This window comes from Prionailurus viverrinus, chromosome B4 (genome assembly GCF_022837055.1).
Source record: "Prionailurus viverrinus isolate Anna chromosome B4, UM_Priviv_1.0, whole genome shotgun sequence".
NCBI lineage: Eukaryota > Metazoa > Chordata > Mammalia > Carnivora > Felidae > Prionailurus > Prionailurus viverrinus.
This window is the reverse complement of record NC_062567.1, coordinates 12,842,179-12,859,671: the sequence shown is the minus strand read 5'-3', so window position 1 is coordinate 12,859,671 and position 17,493 is coordinate 12,842,179. Positions and strand designations below refer to the sequence as shown.

At 40.9% G+C, this 17,493-nt stretch overlaps 1 protein-coding gene across 1 annotated transcript in view; it reads left to right on the top strand.

Moving 5' to 3' along the window:
• CUBN (cubilin) overlaps positions 1–17,493 on the top strand; it is a 283,623-nt gene that overhangs the window by 11,098 nt on the left and 255,032 nt on the right. The window contains exons 5-13 of the mRNA XM_047868193.1: positions 745–846; positions 2,022–2,125; positions 7,892–8,018; positions 9,012–9,174; positions 11,944–12,075; positions 12,940–13,035; positions 15,098–15,216; positions 15,400–15,586; positions 16,736–16,848. Coding sequence (XP_047724149.1) covers positions 745–846; positions 2,022–2,125; positions 7,892–8,018; positions 9,012–9,174; positions 11,944–12,075; positions 12,940–13,035; positions 15,098–15,216; positions 15,400–15,586; positions 16,736–16,848 — 1,143 coding nt within the window. The remainder of the gene's footprint in view (positions 1–744; positions 847–2,021; positions 2,126–7,891; positions 8,019–9,011; positions 9,175–11,943; positions 12,076–12,939; positions 13,036–15,097; positions 15,217–15,399; positions 15,587–16,735; positions 16,849–17,493) is intronic.

The window sequence follows — 17,493 nt, the reverse complement described above, 5'->3', positions numbered from 1 at the left end:
AAATAGGTTTTCTTGCACAATCGCAAGTCCTCTCTAAAGAAGTTTTCTTTCCCCCCAGAGGTATTACAACGTTTATGAGATTGGAACTGGTAGCTGACATATGGGAAGATTCTCCAGGTCATATAGACAAAGGCAGGTCTGTTTGTGACTCTGGTCTGAAAGTCATCACGTGAGCATAGGAGTGGGGGGTGTATATAAGCCCGCATTTCAAATAAAGGGACTCAGGGTGAGAAGAGTTCAGCCATCTTTACCCATGGGAGGACGGGTGACAGCAAAAGATGATCAGATTTCACATGCTTATCTGGAGGTACCAAAGATAAGAATAACAAAAAAAGAACCGGAATTTCCATTTGGTTTTCTTAATAGGAATGTCCATTATTATTCCCAGTCTGAAATCTTGACTCTTGTCCACCAACGTATGTTTCCCAGGTGAACAATGCTTTTCCAAAGAGTAGAGCGAGCATCTTCTCCCCTTGTGCCTCATCCCATCCCTGGCTAAATGCTTCTAAATAGCGAAGGAACATGTGTAGACTGAAAATGTGAAACACTTTGTTGTTGCTGTTGTTTTTCATGAGAGAGTTGATTAGGAGAAGAACTTGGGTAATTGCTTTAAAGTATGGAGGCTGAGTCTCCCTGGAGGAGGAGTGGAATGTGCTTTGCATGCGCACCTGCCCTGAAACATGCCTTTCTTTGCTGCCTGCTGAGAGTACGATGGTCTCGCTGACTGCCCTGTCTTTGTTTCAGATGGTCGACAAAAAGGTCTGCAGCAGCAACCCCTGCCAAAATGGTGGGACCTGCCTCAATCTTCACAATTCCTTTGTTTGCATCTGCACCTCACAGTGGGAGGTGAGTCACTCCATCTTTGGTGGAAAATGCCGGTGAGTCAGCATCAGTGGTTTCTTTGGAAGCATTCAGACATGTTTCATTCTCCATCCGAAGTTTCTAGGATTCTGTGGTCTCCTGAATCAAATGACTTACACCAAGAATGCCAAAATCCAAACGGTGGTGAGCATGATTATATAACCCACTGAACGTTAAGCCGTCTTAAGGAGGGGATCACTTGGCTGCATAGCTACATGGGAGGGCGTGATATATTGGCTAGCATCAATTTAAATTGTTCAGCACTGAAAGTACTAAATGAATCTTTAAAAAAATTGTTTCTTGAGAGAGAGAGAGAGAGAGAGCATGCATGCGTGCTCAAGCTCGTAAGCAGAGAGGGGCAGGAAAGAGGGGGACAGAGGATCCAAAGCCAGCTCGGTGATGACAGCAGAGACCCTGAACTAGGGGCTCAAAGTCAGGAACCATGAGATCATGACCTGAGCTGAAGTCCGATGCTCAACCAACTGAGCCACCCAGGTGCCCCAGTACTAAGTGAATCTTGACATAGCTGTGTAAATATTCTTGTCTTTTTCTATTAATGGTGAAAATGTTCCTGACACGTGCATTAAAAAAAAAATTAAGTGAATATTTCCAGGCATAGCTTCATAGTCACATGAGGATTACTTTGTATAAGGATTTGCCTAAGTTTTTTTCTATGTTTATTTATTTTTGAGAGAGAGAGAAAGAGACAGAGAGAGAGCGAGAGAGAGAGAGCATGGGCACATGTCGGGGAGGGGCAGAGAGAGAGGGAGACACAGAATCCAAAGCAGGCTTCAGGCTCTGAGCTGTCAGCACAGAGCCCAACGCGGGGCTCAGTGTGGGGCTTGCACACACGAACTGCAAGACCGTGACCTGAGCCGAAGTCGGGCACTTAACCAACTGAGCCACCCAGGCCCCCGTAAAAGGATTCTTCTTGTGCGACTGGCGTGATTTTACCAAGAGCTCTTTGGCTCCCTTAGGCCAAATCTGAGTTCAAGAGGAAGGATAACTGGATATTAACTAGTATTAGTATTAGCGTGATTGTATTTCACTTGACTGAGGACTTCAGTGGATATATAAATCCTTAAACATATCGTATGAATATTGGCCCCAGATGCTTCTGTGACCCATGGCACCTGACTTCATTCTTTACATGAATGCAGGGTCCTCTGTGCTCAGTTGATGTGAACGAATGTGAGATTTACTCAGAAACACCCTTGGGCTGCCAGAATGGATCCACGTGTGTAAATACAGCAGGCAGTTACAGGTAATGTTTTTCTTTTCTTTCTTTTCCTTTTTCCTTTTCTTTTCTCTTTTCTTCTCTTTCCTTCCTTCCTTCCTTCCTTCCTTCCTTCCTTCCTTCCTTCCCCCCCACCCTCTGTCTTTCTTTCTTAACATTAGGGTATGTTTTTGAAGGACTTAAACACCCCATAGTCAAGAGCATCCATGAAAAATATATGACTCTTATTTAATGACACACAACTATTTATTTAGATGAAGAAACCCTTGTACGTCCTCAACTCTTACCCAATGAACTCTTACCCCCTTTCTCTGGAGTCCCAGAGGAATGGGAAGAAGGACCCGGTGGCTGGCACAGGGAGTAGGGACAGCATGGGGAAGACAAGGCTGAAGACTTAGTAGAAGTCAGAACACTGAAGGGGCTGCCGTTGAAGAGCATTAAGCAGAAGAGGGCTACCCCACCATACCCACAAGCCCCTGCTGCACTCATTCATTGGAGAAGTGAGCTGCTAGCTTGAGTAAGGATATCTTCAGTCAAGTGCTATGTAAAATGTTGACCATAACAAGACCAGAGACTGAACTGAGGTTTTCTCCACGTAGTTAGCTCTCATTGCCTGTCTTGAAGGAGCTGTGAGGCCCCTTACCACAATCATCACGGAGTTCCTATCTTCTGACCTACTCTGTCAAGAGAGTCCTCCTGCTCAGCTCAGGCATCACCCTAAGAAAACGTCCCTTCCCTTACTAAGCTGAGTTAGGCATAACCACACCTCCACGTTCCCATCAGACTGTCCGAGCATTGGTTACTAAAGCTATAGTGGCTGACACATTATCTTTTCATCAAGTCTAGAAATTTTTGGCAGATCAACATCAAACTTACTTTTGTATAGTTCCTTAAAGTCACTTAAAAAAAAAAACACTCAAAAACTCTAGACATGATCTTTCCCCATATTTTGGTTGGGCTCCTATATTCTGTGATTATTAAAAGGTGAAAAAAGTTGACTGTGTTATAACATGAACACATTCTTTCAGTCCTCAGGGGTATAATCTCACTGGAGTAAAGAGCAGTTGTTTGCTTTCTTACTAATGTCTCTGCTATCTTGTTCTTCCATTCCCTTGTAACAATATCCATCCTATTCTTTCCAGCAAAAATGAGTGCAGTAATTTTGTTATTTTCTCATCATCTGTCAAAAAAGGCAGTCACAATCTTTCTCTTTTTCATTTAACTGACCCTTTTGTTCTTTTGATCTGATCTTAAGATTTTTTGCTCATTCCAAGTCGCAAACTGAATTCATTCAAACTTCTGATTTTTTCATGAGCTTCACCATTGTGCAGAACCAAAATCAATCACCTCTGACTTAAATTAAGTATTATTTTATTACAGAGACTTCTGCGTTCAGGACTTTGTTTCCCATTTTGGTGAACCCCCTGACTCCTGCTTTTATGAGCATTCAAGTTTGGGTGAGATCCAAAATGCGGGTCTAATCTTTCATTCCCTTGAAAGCATTATCTCCTGATGTCTGTTTATGGGCACTTATCAACGAGAATTGCTTCTTGGAGACACTGGAGGAAAATTATTCCTAGAACTAATACTTTCCTGTCTTCCCGATATCGAGGAATGTCCTGGAGATTAGATTTCACTCCTGGTCTTCCTGTATCATCACGTGTTGTGGGGTCTCACAAGCCAATAGAATAACAAAGATGTGTAGCAGGTGGGGGAAGACCCAGAGACCAAGCCAAATTGTTTTGTTCTCCCCCCAGTAAATTATTTTTACTCCTGAAAAATGGAAAAGAAAAAAATATACCATAACGTAACTATTTGCTGCATGTCAAGGAGTAGAGTTCTTTTTCCAGGCATAAACAAGAGAGAGAGAAAGAGAGAGAACCATTTTTATTTGTTGAGAGCTACCTAAAGGGAAAATTCAACTTTAAATGAGCAATACTGAATTCTCTCTTGCACCTTCCTGTAAAAATGCCCAAGAACTCACTATGCTGACTCTGGAAGTGGTTTTGGTTTCTAGCCTCTGTACTTCATAGATTTGCAGTTAAGAACAGAACATTTAGATCTGGTTTCTTCTTCTTGATGTGAGGATAGTTTATGAAGCTCCATGAATTCCAGTTGATATCTACGAACTAAAGACTCCTATTCAGGCATTTGATGGAGAATTTTTGGAGGAATATCAGAAAATAGAAAAATGTGTATGAGCGAAAGACTAAATGCTTGCTTTGTGGAATCTGTGTAATGAAACAGAGAACATTTAGATATTTTCTTGTGTGCTATTAATTACATGAGATTAAATGCCCCTTAATCAGTAGCTTCTCTGAGGCTAGAAAACTATTTGGGAATCTTCAGTACACATTTGCTAAAGGGAAATTCGCCACTGTTGAATAGTCTGGACCTGCAGAAATGTGTTCATGGCAAAGGGTTTGCTCTGGATTTGGGACCTACTTCATCCTCTAACTCTTGGAACCCATTTACTTGGGGAAGGACAAAGGAGTCTTTATTTAAAGAGATTAATAATTCCTAATTACAAAGACCTTTGAAAGATAAAGCACTATGCAGATACTAATTAATTGGAAGCCTTATTTCCTAGGAAATTTTCTGGTAAAAACTTTTTTCCCCAGTAATGAAACTAGGGCAAGGAGACCATTTTCTGTTTCCAGCAATTCCCGTGGCTGAAGTCTTGCCCCCAAAAGCTTCAAAGAGTTAACAGACAATATTTTGCCACTTCCTGATTCTGCTATTGCCTCTTTGTTCTGAAGAATTGATGTTTATCATCCTCCTGCTTACTCTGGATTGAAGACAGCGCTTGGGATGCAGATTTGCTAAGCATGGATGGTGTGTGCCATATACACTCAGATCTAGAAGGCTTTCTAGAAAAGAACCGCTGAGTTTGTTGTTTGTGTGTTTTCTCCAGGAGTGCAATGATGATTAGCACACTTTACTTTATTTATTTCCACTGTCATCACTGGTGGGTTTTAAAACATGCAGAGTTTAAATGATGAGGACAATCTGGTTTTAGCTCGGATGGTAGTTAGGTATTAAACTCATTACCTCTTTCAGTGAGTCAGTTACGTTAATATTGAACCATGGACTCTAATGCAAGTTAAACTATGACTTTGAAAGTGTATTTGACCTCTTCCCAATTGCCAAAGGCCCTCGCAGTGCTTTTGAAGACTGACAGGCCCAGTTTTGTTCCGCCAGAACTAAATCAGCAGTAGAAAGCCATTATGCAAGTGACTTGTGCGGGAAGGTATATAGATGGTCACTCTTTCACTTTAAAGGTCACATGCAGCCGCCTTGAGAATATATTTTGCATGCAAACACTGTTATGTTAAAAAGACACACAGAAATGGAAAGTCTTTAACTAACTACCTTTCACAACGTGGGAACGTGACACAGAAAAACATCAGAGCAAGAGTAACACAGACTTAGGTTTTAATTCATCTTGTGCCTGTTTCTAATTCCGTGGCCTTGGGCAACGTGAGCCTTGCCAGTAAAATGAGATTAATACTTGTCTTTGAGGATCATAGCAAGGAAGCTGGTGATACGCTTCACTGCCTCTACCCACCCCCCTCCGTCTTCTCACATTAAGTTACATTTAAATGAAAGAAATATACTTTGTAGTTATTTAGCAGAAAGTGTGCGATTAAAATTCATTCATTTTCTCCAAGTGAGAAGGAGGAGATAGGATTTACCTACATGTCCAGGAACCAGAATCTCCTCTCAAATCTTAAGTCATTTTCCAATAGTAAAGCACTTACTGATAAGATAAACACAGTTGCCCGAGCGCTTCCTACCAGAAAATGTCTTTAGATGACCCCAAGGTACAAATAGTGCTCATAGATGGGCACTATTATTTTATAAGAAATGGTGTTATGATGTTGCCTAAGGCGAACAGTTAATAGATAGTATCAGGATTTAAATCCAGGCATTGTCCCATCTGGTCTCGGAGACTCAGATCTCTTATATACGATAGGCTCAGAAAGCTAGTAAAGTTGGTTTCAAGATTTTTTAAAAATCTTTTTTGGTGGCTGGCCGTGGTGGTAGAATAAACTTTCAGCAAGGAAGCTAGCTGGATCAAATGCTCAAATATATGAACTAGTGTGAAGTTCCATTATCTCAAGAATCTAATGAAATTTCCCAAAAGAATATTCTGTGTAAGGATGGGCGAGTGAAGAGAAAAGGGAAGGGGGTATGAGAGGGAGATTATGGAAAGAGAGAGATGAGAGGAAGATAAATAGTTATACATAGGGAATGAATAATTGAAAAGTGTTTTAAGTTTAATCATCTATTGTGGTTAGTCTATGAGCTTGTCTTAATGAGAAAGGCAACCTTGGAATGATCATAAATGCAATTTATTAATGAACAGGTTTTACACAATGATATACTGATGTTGAAAGCTGCCTGGGACTTAATCATACCAAAAAAGTATTCATTGGTCTGAAAGTCAGATTTAACTGGGCGTCCCGTGTCTTTATTTGCTAGGTCTGGCAACTCTGTATGGAAGTGCGTGAGTGATTCCATGTTTTTACTCTCTGTCTCTGGTCACATTCAGTGATGTCTTCTTCCTTAGAACCCACTCAAAGGTGCCACCCCAGCAATTGTTTCTGGAGCCCTCCCTGGGCCCATCAAGTTCTGTGCCCACAGTGTGGCTCTGGATGCTTCTCAAACAGCCAGACTCTCATTTCCCACACTGTCAATCACACATGTGTCTTCATCTTCGGACGTGAGATGAATCCCTTGTGCCTCAGCAAGATTGTTGAAAGAGCTTCTTTGCCTTATAGAATGGCCCCTTTTCCAGAATACTCAGAAACTAGTTCATGGTCATGCAGGCACTCCGTGTTCCTTGTCTCTGATCCTTGACCCCTATGGTCACCTTCCCCCATGAGGGCCAGTGCTGCTCAAGGCAGACAAATGGTGACTCCAGGCCTGGCTCTCCATTCCATCGGATGCCCTCAAACCTGCGAAAATAGGCTGAGGCTCTATGACCCCTCTGTGTCCTTCCCATTCCCACCTGCCTTTCCCATACCTTCCACATTCCCTTGGAAGCTGCAGTACAGATAGAAAGCTAACTCAGCAATTTGAAGGATGACAATAGTTTAAAACAAATTTCCTTATTTGATTGTTATTGAACTGAAATCTTCTCAAAGCAAAACACCCACTGCAAGCTTGGGTATTATGTCAAATTGCATTTGTGAGTTAAAGTGTGGCTATGAAAGAAATGTTATTATCTAAGCTACATCTCTAACAGATGGCACTATTGCCCTTTGTAATACAACAATATGGATTGCATACTCTGAGATGTGGATGTACCATTGTCTGTGGAGTTATACAATCCCAGAGAACCTTTGGGAATATATCAGCTCAGTCGAGGTCACCTGTGCTTACTGGAGGGTCTGGTTGGATGGATGGTGAATGGACTTGTTGATCTCTCCCTTTACCATCCCCAAGGAACTCCATCCCCCTTAGTTTATGAATGTCTGACCTTTGAAAGTGCTATTTGATGACCTGATACCAGAAGAATTTATGGTGGCAGTCTTGCCCAGATAGTAAGTTGTGCCCCTCTCTTACTTCTTGAGAGAGATAATGCATTCACTCAACCCACTGCTTGAAGCGGAGCAGAGTGATTTTCCTCTAAGGCTCCAGCCAGTAGATCTGGTTTTCTAGTTTATGATTCCACGTGAATGTCATTGACTTGTAGTTGGACTTATTACTTTTCTTTAATTGGTTCTAAGAAACAGGCACTTGTGCTGAGGCACAGGCGCTGATGTTGTGCTCTTGTGTAACCAACAGGTGTCTATGCTCCCCCGAGACACACGGCCCCCAGTGTGCATCCAGATACAATGACTGTGAAGGGGGCTCCAAAGCACTCTGCGTCCACGGCATCTGTGAGGATCTAGTCCGAGTGCAGGCTGGAGAGGTGAGTTCCTCCCGGAACGTGGCTTCGTGGAGGGAGTCACGGTTGCTATTAGTCCCTTAGCCTGCATGTCTGTAGAGGAGCATCGTTCTGGCAGTGTTCCAGAGAAGAAGGTACTTCCTGCTCTCAGGGGGGCACAGGTGAGGAAAAAGATGAGAGTTGTCCATAAATAAACAGAAAACTGGACCCAGTGGTGGTATCATTATAGAAATTACTGCCTTTTTTGTTTTTACTTCATAAATCTCTCTGTGAGACACGACCTTCTCTTGGCCTCGCGAGCTGTAACAGTGACGAGACATGGAAACACCAAGGCCCATTCTTGGTGGCAGCACGCAGTTCTGAGGGGTCTGGATTTCTTTCTGGCTCCGGAGCACCTTTGAGTGCTGTGGCCGCTGAGTTTGTCTGCAGACTGCCTGACTGCTCCCTGTGCTCTGGATCCTGACAACCTTGACTCCTGACCCTCAAGAGCACTCAGCATACAAGGCCCGCTTGGCCTTGTATAAGACCTTCATGTCTTTATTTTTAGTTCTCTCTCTCTGTATATTTTTAAACGCATTGATAGAAAATGGTTCCTTTCCAGTGTTGGTGGGAGGAGGGAGTGGCTGGGAGGGGAAGGAAAGACTTTCAAAAAGGAAACAAACAGAATGGATTTTCCAAGGTCTGTGCCTCCATGGGTGTTTTTCCCTCTAAAAACATAGCGGGCTGAGTGGATTGACTTTAATTATATTGACTTACAGTTCTTGATTGTTGTTGCTCTTTCCCTGGCATCTTTGGGGCAAATTATAGGTTTTCCTTACTCTGAAATAAAGATGTTTCTCTTTTTGCGTGGTCGGGTCTAAATGCTTAATCATATGGGAAGAAAAAGAGAAGCCACTCAATTGGCCTTATGGAAATGAACGCTAGAGGATAAACAGTCGGGGGCTTGGTGAGATTTTCAAAAGCTTTTCTTGCTTATTTTCCTGATTGCTTTGATTCACACTCTTGTCATTCTGCCAGCCCATGTACAGCTGCATCTGTGACGCGGGGTGGACGTCCCCGCCGAACAGCTCGGCCTGCCTGCTGGACATCGATGAGTGCAGCCTCCAGCCTGCGCCGTGTTCCACACTTGCCCAGTGCTTCAACACCCCAGGCTCCTTCTACTGTGGGGCCTGCCCGACAGGTATGTGGGCTCGGCCACGCCCAGCCAGGCAAAGTGCCAGAACAGCTTTCCTTCCCCGGCCAAAAGATAAGGAGACCGTTCTTAGGAAGCATCCCAATCCCATCTCAGGTTCTATTTCCCTACATCGCACTGCAGGCCGTCTTCCTTCTGTAATAATTCAGCCTCAGAAATCAGAGGGCCAGAGCCAAACGCTGGGGGGCAGGGTTAGCCGGGGAGGTGGTGAGTTCAGACATCTGATCCTTAAGGCCATCAGCTGACTAGACCTGCTCTCGTCCCACCTTACTGGCCAGGTGTTTGTACGTAGGCAGATTAGTTGACCTCATAGTGTCACCTCTAGAGCCCCTGTAGTTCTCACCAGGGCACGTCACTGGAAGGCCCTGTGGCCTTGCTGTAAAGAGGGATGTCTGACTCCAGCTCAGCCCCCCAGAGACCGAATCTCCAGGCCAAGTCACTGAAAACATAGACTCTGGACTCAGAGACTGCTTGGCTTGAGTCCACGCTTCATCTCTCACCATATGAGATCATTATCATCCACTCAGCGCATGTTTGTAGAGCCTACTATGAGCAAAGAAAGCACTTGCTGGGTGCACAGGTAAGCAGTTTACCAGACCTCAGGGAGTCTCCAAGGCCCGTTGGCACTCCTCGTGTGTTGTTAGAAGGTGGAACATGTAAGAGAATGTAATAGCAGCTGTTCTTCCATGAAAACCTCACTGAGACACTGTGCTAGGCAAATTTCAATTCTTACAACTGTGACAAAATCAAGAAATGTTAGAAATTAGTATTATTCCCACTTTAAATGATAGGATCTTGACACTTGGAGAAGGTAAAGAACTTGTCCCAAATCCCATAGTCGGGATTCAAACCCAGATCTGTGGATCTGAGCTGAGCTGCTGAATGGTCCATTGTTCTGTCTGATCAAGGGAAGCACACACACCCGTTGCTTCCTTTTGTGAGTGTTGGTTTAGTGACTTTCTTCATGGTACATGGTTAGATCTTGTGTAACTAGAAAGAAATTGAAAAAAACCGCGTGAAGACTTTTTCCCTCTTAGGTCTCAGGGGCACATAAAATTAGCAAATAACCACATTCTTGAAGGTAATTTGCCAGTGACAGTCTTTAAAAACTAGAAATCGGAAAAATAAATTATTTGAATTAAAGGATTCTTCTTTATATCGTTGTAGAGAAAAAAGAAAAACAAAAGCTTTTTGTTTTCCTGTTAATGACCTTATTTTTTCCCTGCCTATTAAAGTAATACATGCTGCTTATAAAATATAAAGAAACTTTAAAAATATGAAAATAAAACAGCAAAAAATACCCATAGTCTTGTCACTCAGAGGGCCACCATTGACATGTGGATGTATTTCCTTCCAGCTTTCTTCTGTGTATTCATTTCTTCACCCACAAATACAATAATTTTCTTAGGTAGGGTTTTAGAGAGGGACTGATTCAGTCAATGAAAAGAAATATTTTTTTTTTAATTTTTTTAAAATTATTTTTTATTTAAAATTTTTTTTTCAACGTTTATTTATTTTTGGGACAGAGAGAGACAGAGCATGAACGGGGGAGGGGCAGAGAGAGAGGGAGACACAGAATCGGAAACAGGCTCCAGGCTCCGAGCCATCAGCCCAGAGCCTGACGCGGGGCTCGAACTCACGGACCGCGAGATCGTGACCTGGCTGAAGTCGGTCGCTTAACTGACTGCGCCACCCAGGCGCCCCAAGAAATATTTTTTAAAAATGTAAAAGGTTTTAAACATTCTTATAATTTTAATCGTTATTATAGGAGTAATACAACTCAAGGTAACAATGGATACAAGCAGAAATACCAAGAGTAAAATGACACTCTCTCTTCATCTTCAGTCTCATGCTCTGAACGAGACCACTGTGAACACATGTTCTCTCTCCTCTTCCTTTTCCTTCTCTCCTACAAACACATAGACACATATGCAGGTTTTTAAAAAATTCTTTCTCCAAATTGGGATCATTCTTTGCATATTCTTCTAAAAGTTTGTGTTATTAGCTAATGTATATATTTGAAAAACGTTAAATATGTGCATGTTATTTAAAATATTTGTATAGTATTCAACGGTAAACATGAGTCCTAATATATTTAATCATATTGATGATCAAGAGGGTTTTTCCCCCCCTTTAAACAACACTGCAATAGACCTCTGCTTGCCTACATCTGTAGATGCTGGCAGTTTTATCACTGCAAGAGAGTTTTTAGAAGTGGACTTGTTAGTCAAATATATATATATTTATATATGTAAATATATATATATATGTATATATATACATATATATATATATTTATATTTTAAAGTTTATTTATTTTGAGAGAGACCAGTGAATTGGGGAGGAGCAGAGAGAGGGAGAGAGAGAGAATCCCAAGTAGGCTCCACACTGTCAGCACAGAGCCCCAGTGTGGGGCTCCATCTCACGAACCGTGAGATCATGACCAAAGCTGAAATCAGGAGTTGGACGTTTAACCGACTGAGCCACCCGGATGCCCCCAAAGGTATACATTTTAAAAAATTTTAATGAGTACCGCTAGATCTATTTCCAGATAGGTTTTACTAATTATAGACTTCTGACTAAAAGCATATGAGAACCTCACCTGCCCGCCTCTTTGCCAGAATTTGTTTTTAAGAATGAAAATCTCATTTTAATAGAAATGAGTGAAGCAAATTTTTATGTATCTTTGGCTATATGCGTTTCTTCGTTGTTAACTTGTCTATAGAGCTAACTTTTCAAATCTTCTGGTTTTTCTAGGCTGGCAAGGAAACGGATACAGTTGCCAAGATATCAATGAATGTGACATAAATAATGGCGGTTGTTCTATGGTTCCACCTGTTACGTGTGTGAATACATTTGGGTCTTACCACTGTCAGGCCTGTCCACCAGGTGCTACGCCAAATTTCCCAACACCATTATAGGCAAAACATACATTTGGAAACATGGTCTTGTGCTTCATTTTAAATATGACTCTGTCTAAGGAGATGTACTGAGCAGTGCAGAAAGTTTTATTTAACTTACAGATTCAGGGCACATTAGGTCAGCTCATTATAAAAAGCAATAACAAATATTTTTAATACCAGTGGAAAACAACAAAACTTTATAAATTGTGAAATAGCCTCTGGAGATAATGCAGAATTTGAAAAATTTTCTCTGTGGATCAGAGACCTACAGCTCCATTGTTCCCACAAATACTCATGAGATGTTTTGCATATAAAGTTTACTCAGTAACAGGCAGACTAGTAGGCATATAATACCTGTTCAGAGTTTCTCTTCTCTTCTGGAAAGAAGTCATTACTGGTATTCTGTGATCTAAACTGAGTGACTATCCAAGAAGTTCATGGAGTTCTAAGGGATAAATTGAAACCCTATTTGCTTTATTAAGTTAGTTCTTGGGACTTCTACAGTAATTTAGCTCTTAGATCATTAAAGTCACTGTAATTAGAAAATGTCAACTTGGTTAGTGTCAGCAACTGTCTCAGTCTACCAGTAGTTTCATGCATCTTTTCATCTTTATTCATTTCCTTTTTTGTCCTTAGAAACACCATTAGAACATGGTTTCTGCAGTCAGTTTCCCAAATGGTTGTCCTTTTTCTTAACGATAGGAATTTGTTTATGGCACTTCATATTTACCTTTTCTGTTGTGATGATAGAAGCTCTCTGGTTGGATTTCATGAAGTTTGCTTCTTGGATTGGGATTCTCCTTCCATCTTCTTAATGTTGTTTGTCATGCCCTGTTCTCTCTGTGATCAGGGTACCAAGGCAATGGAAGAGTGTGCACGCTTGTCAATGTCTGCTTGGTCGATAATGGAGGCTGCCACCCACATGCGTCATGCTCCTCAATTCTAGGTAATGACTCCCCTCTGCCTCTGGTTTGGGGTATTTCAATATGGCCTTCTGAAACAAATCAACATTTTGAACACAATCCTCTAGCCTCAAAGTTCTTATTTTGATCTTCAAACCAAAAATAATCCATGTTTTAAAACTATACGTTTGGATTTTTTTTTTTTTTAATGTGATAGACTATGCTGTCTGTGGTCTGGTCTAATTAGCAATATTTCCCAAGATAATCAAGCCAGCTAATTAAATTTATGACTGTGTTTGAGCACATAGGAAGGAGAAAAGGAGGAAGGACCACCTGTCAACTCCTTCTAAGGCCTCTTTCATTTCTATGCTATTGGCCAGGACTGAGCCCTGTTGCTTAACCCCGGCTGCAAGTCAGGCTGGAAATGTAGTTTATTTCAGGAGCTTATGCCCTCAGTTAAAAAAGAATTCACTACGAAAGAATGGAAAAGTGGACCTAGGGGGATAACCAACAGTGTTTGCAATGCTGTGTAAAAGAAGTTTTACCTCCTATAATTTAAAAAATATATATTGCTTGAGGCACCTGGGTGGCTCAGTTGGTTAAGCATCTGACTTTGGCTCAGGTCATGATCTCACAGTTCATGGGTTTGAGCCCCGCATGGGACTGTGCTGACAGCTCGGAGCCTGGAGCCTGTTTCAGATTCTGTGTCTCCCTCCCTCTCTGCCCCTCCCCACCTTATACTCTCTCTCTCTCAAAGATAAATAAACATTAAAATTTTTTAAAATATATATTGCTAAATTTTCTCACAGAAATGTATCAGTTTATACTTGCCAACAGTGTATGAAACTACATGTTTCCCACTCTTGGCAATAATGGATACTACTGTTATTTTTCATTTTGGTCAAGTTTACAGGCAAAAATTGCCTTCCTATTATTTTGATTTTGACTACATCAAAATTACCTTTTTGATTACTAATAATTAATACTTTTTATATTTTACTGCCTTTATTTTTTTCTATTTTTTTATGTCCTTTGTTCATCTGTTTTCTCATTGATGTGTAAAATTTCATTATGTACTAAGAATAATATCTCATTATCTGTTTTATGGTTTACATATATTTTCCTTGGCATATTGTTTTTATTTTAATTTTGTGATGGTATTTTGTATGTAGAAGCTTAAAATTTCTATGTAGTCAAAAAGGTAAATCTTTTTTTATAGGATTTTCTCCTCTTAGAATTAGGCTTTTCCTACCGAACTCTAAAAATAGTCAGGTGCTTGTTCTTTTATACTTTCTTTTATTTTTAACATTAAGATCTTGGGTCTTTTTAAGATTTATTTGTATCTATGGCATCAAACATTTTGCTTGATAGTTTTGTTCAAATGGGTGGCTCCAACTTATTTATTGAATAAAGTATCATATCTCGTGCTATTTCCAAATACTACTTTTATTTTTACGAGTGATATATGTGATATATATATAAGCACATATGTAAAAGAATATAGATGTATACACACACATACATGTACATTTATGACTATTTAAATGTTTATTAAATGATTCAGAGCATACTGAAATGGTTAAGAACATGGATTCTAGAAAAATAATGCTTGCATTTTGATTTTCTCCCTGGCTTCACTGTATTCCAGCTGTGTGTCCTGGGTCAAGCCACCTAACCTTTTTGTGTTTTGTTCTCATCTATAAACGGGCATTAAAAGAGTACCTATTTACAGTCCATATAGGGCCAGTGCTTGCAACAGATACCATCTTTTTTCATAAGAATATTCTTTTCTCTCAACCCCTCTGTGAGAAACTCTTTTTTCCCTTAGCGTACCTCACATTTGTATGTAACTCAGGACTGTGACATATGGACTGACAGCACCAACGTCAATTTGTGCACCAAGTATTGGAATGTAATGCCTTCTTTATTTTTAAGATGAAACATAGAAAAAGATCCTAATACTTCCTCTTTATAGTTGGCATGTCTGCCCCTAGGGATATGCAGACTTGATTTTGGCAATTCCTTGTCTAGACAACAGAGCCTGAGTTTTGTTACTGGGTCTGAATGAAGGAGACCTGTATTTACACTTCCATTTTTATTTGACAGGTTCTTTACCTCTCTGTACTTGTCTCCCGGGATATACTGGAAATGGCTATGGGCCAAATGGATGCGTGCAGCTCAGTAATATTTGCTCAAACCGCCCCTGTTTAAATGGACAATGCATTGTGAGTCCTTGTTCTTCCTTCCTTAGCAGTTACCATTTAAATGAATTATTACAAGAATTCTAGAAGGTGTGTGTGGCTCAACACCTGCTACATACATCACATAACCCTTCTTTGTTCTTTGAGTTGGCTCAACGTTTATCGTCCATTGATCTGTTTCATGGCATTATGGTTTTCTTTCCCTAGGAAACGGTTTCTGGTTATCTTTGTAAGTGTGAATCAGGTTGGGCCGGCATCAACTGTACAGAAAATATAAATGAGTGTCTGAGCAACCCCTGCTTGAATGGGGGAACTTGTGTGGATGGCGTCAATGCGTTCAGTTGTGAATGCACACGTTTCTGGACTGGATTTCTGTGTCAGATTCCCCAGCAAGGTATGCTCAGTGTCTCTTGTGCCACAGCTTAGAAGGATCATTCCTCAGTGAGTCCTGCTGTGGATTCTTCCACTTTCTTGTCTAGTTGCACAAATGCTTCCAACTAAGTCTTTCCTTCAAGCACTAGTATAGAATTTACAAGGTAAGTATTTATCTCAATTTAGGCCAAGAAGAACCTTCCTTCAAAGAAAGAAGTAAATTGGTATTTGCCATTTTTATTACGTCTGTTCTGAACACAGAGTATGCTAAGGTATTGTCATTTTCTAAGGGAAGTTTTCTCTACAGCAGCTGTTTAATCTCCCTATAATATTACTCATTAAATCGTATCACTCTCCTGCTCTAGAACATACAGTCACTCCCCGTTGCCTGTTAAAGACTGGGACTGTTTCTCAATTATCCCCTATAACTAGGCCTTACCCTATCCAATCAACCTTATTTTTCACTAGTTTCCTAATAATACTCCCTTTCCAATCTAGATGTCTTTTCTTGTCACTTGATCCCATGTGCCACCATGCTGTGTTCCAATATTTGAGATATTTATTTCTCCATACTTCTCTGAATTCTTCCATTGCTTCACATCCAAATGTATCTGTCCTTCCGGAGTACTTCACCTTCAAGCTTCAATCTCCTTCATCCAGCCTCTCCTGATTACTCGTCCTCTCTCAGAACTCTCGATTCTGAATCAGCACGTCTATTGAGACCTCACTATGTGTTCAGGACTATGGTAGATGCTGTGGGAAAATAAGCATAAAACACTATCTCCACATATTACTTGCTGATCTTCTGGTTGAGGAGGCACATCTAATCCAAAATGGCAGAGGAGAGACAAGAAGTAGATAAGAACTAAGTTGCTTGGGGTCAAATCAAGTATCACGGAGGTGGAGAGAATGGGAGCCAGAGAAAACAAAAAGGGGCAGAGGAGGTTCGTGGTGGGGGCAAGGAAATCCCAAGCAGACTTCAAACAAGAGGTGGGATTTAGGCGGGTGTCCAAAGACAAAGGGTTGGGGGGAAGAGAGAACCACAGGGCATTTGTCTCCAATGTTAACCACTCAGACTTCTCTAATATTTCAGCAGCAAGGTTAGGGAGAGATACCTAGCCTCCTCCTTTTCAGAGTCTCTGTAAAGAACAGTTCATCTTTCCCTTGGCAGTTTGTGGAGGGTCCCTCTCTGGGATGAATGGAAGCTTCAGCTATAAAAGCCCTGATGTTGGTTATATGCATGATGTTAACTGCTTCTGGGTTATCCGAACTGAAGAGGGAAAGGTAAATGTAATAGCTCCTGTCTAAATGCACATTTCATTTATCTATGTGAACATGTAATATGTGTATATATTCCATAAAATACACATAGTAGTAAATCAACTATCATATATTGAGGACTTGCTCGGTGTCAGGCTTTGGGCTAGATATTTTATGCATCTTTCCTAAACCTTACACTGACTCTTTGAAAAAAGTAATAGTGTCCTTATTTTGTAGATAAGATAAGGGAAACTAAGAGAAGCTAAGTAATTTTTTAAAAGCATTTCTTCGCTGGTAATTAGAGGAATAGGATTTCAAAGTCAAGTTTGTCTGGTTTCAAAGTCCAGGCTTTGTCCAGTATGAATAATTCTCTGCCGGGATTGGCTGACTGCAAGCAGGGAATTTGTAAAGTCCTGCTCTCACTGAGACACTAGTGTTTGAGGAAGACCACTCAGCGTTCTGCTGATTATTATGCAAAAATAGGGACTGCTATTAAGATGGTTTTCTTATCAGTGCTTCTTTGTGCCATTGGGTGTGCCATTGTGCTGTGCTAATTGCTTCACAGACATTGTGTCATTGTATTTTAACCCTTGTAGCCCTGAGAGATAAGAATTGTTACTCTCATTTTACTATGAGGAAATGGAGCCTAGAACAGCTGACGAATTTGTC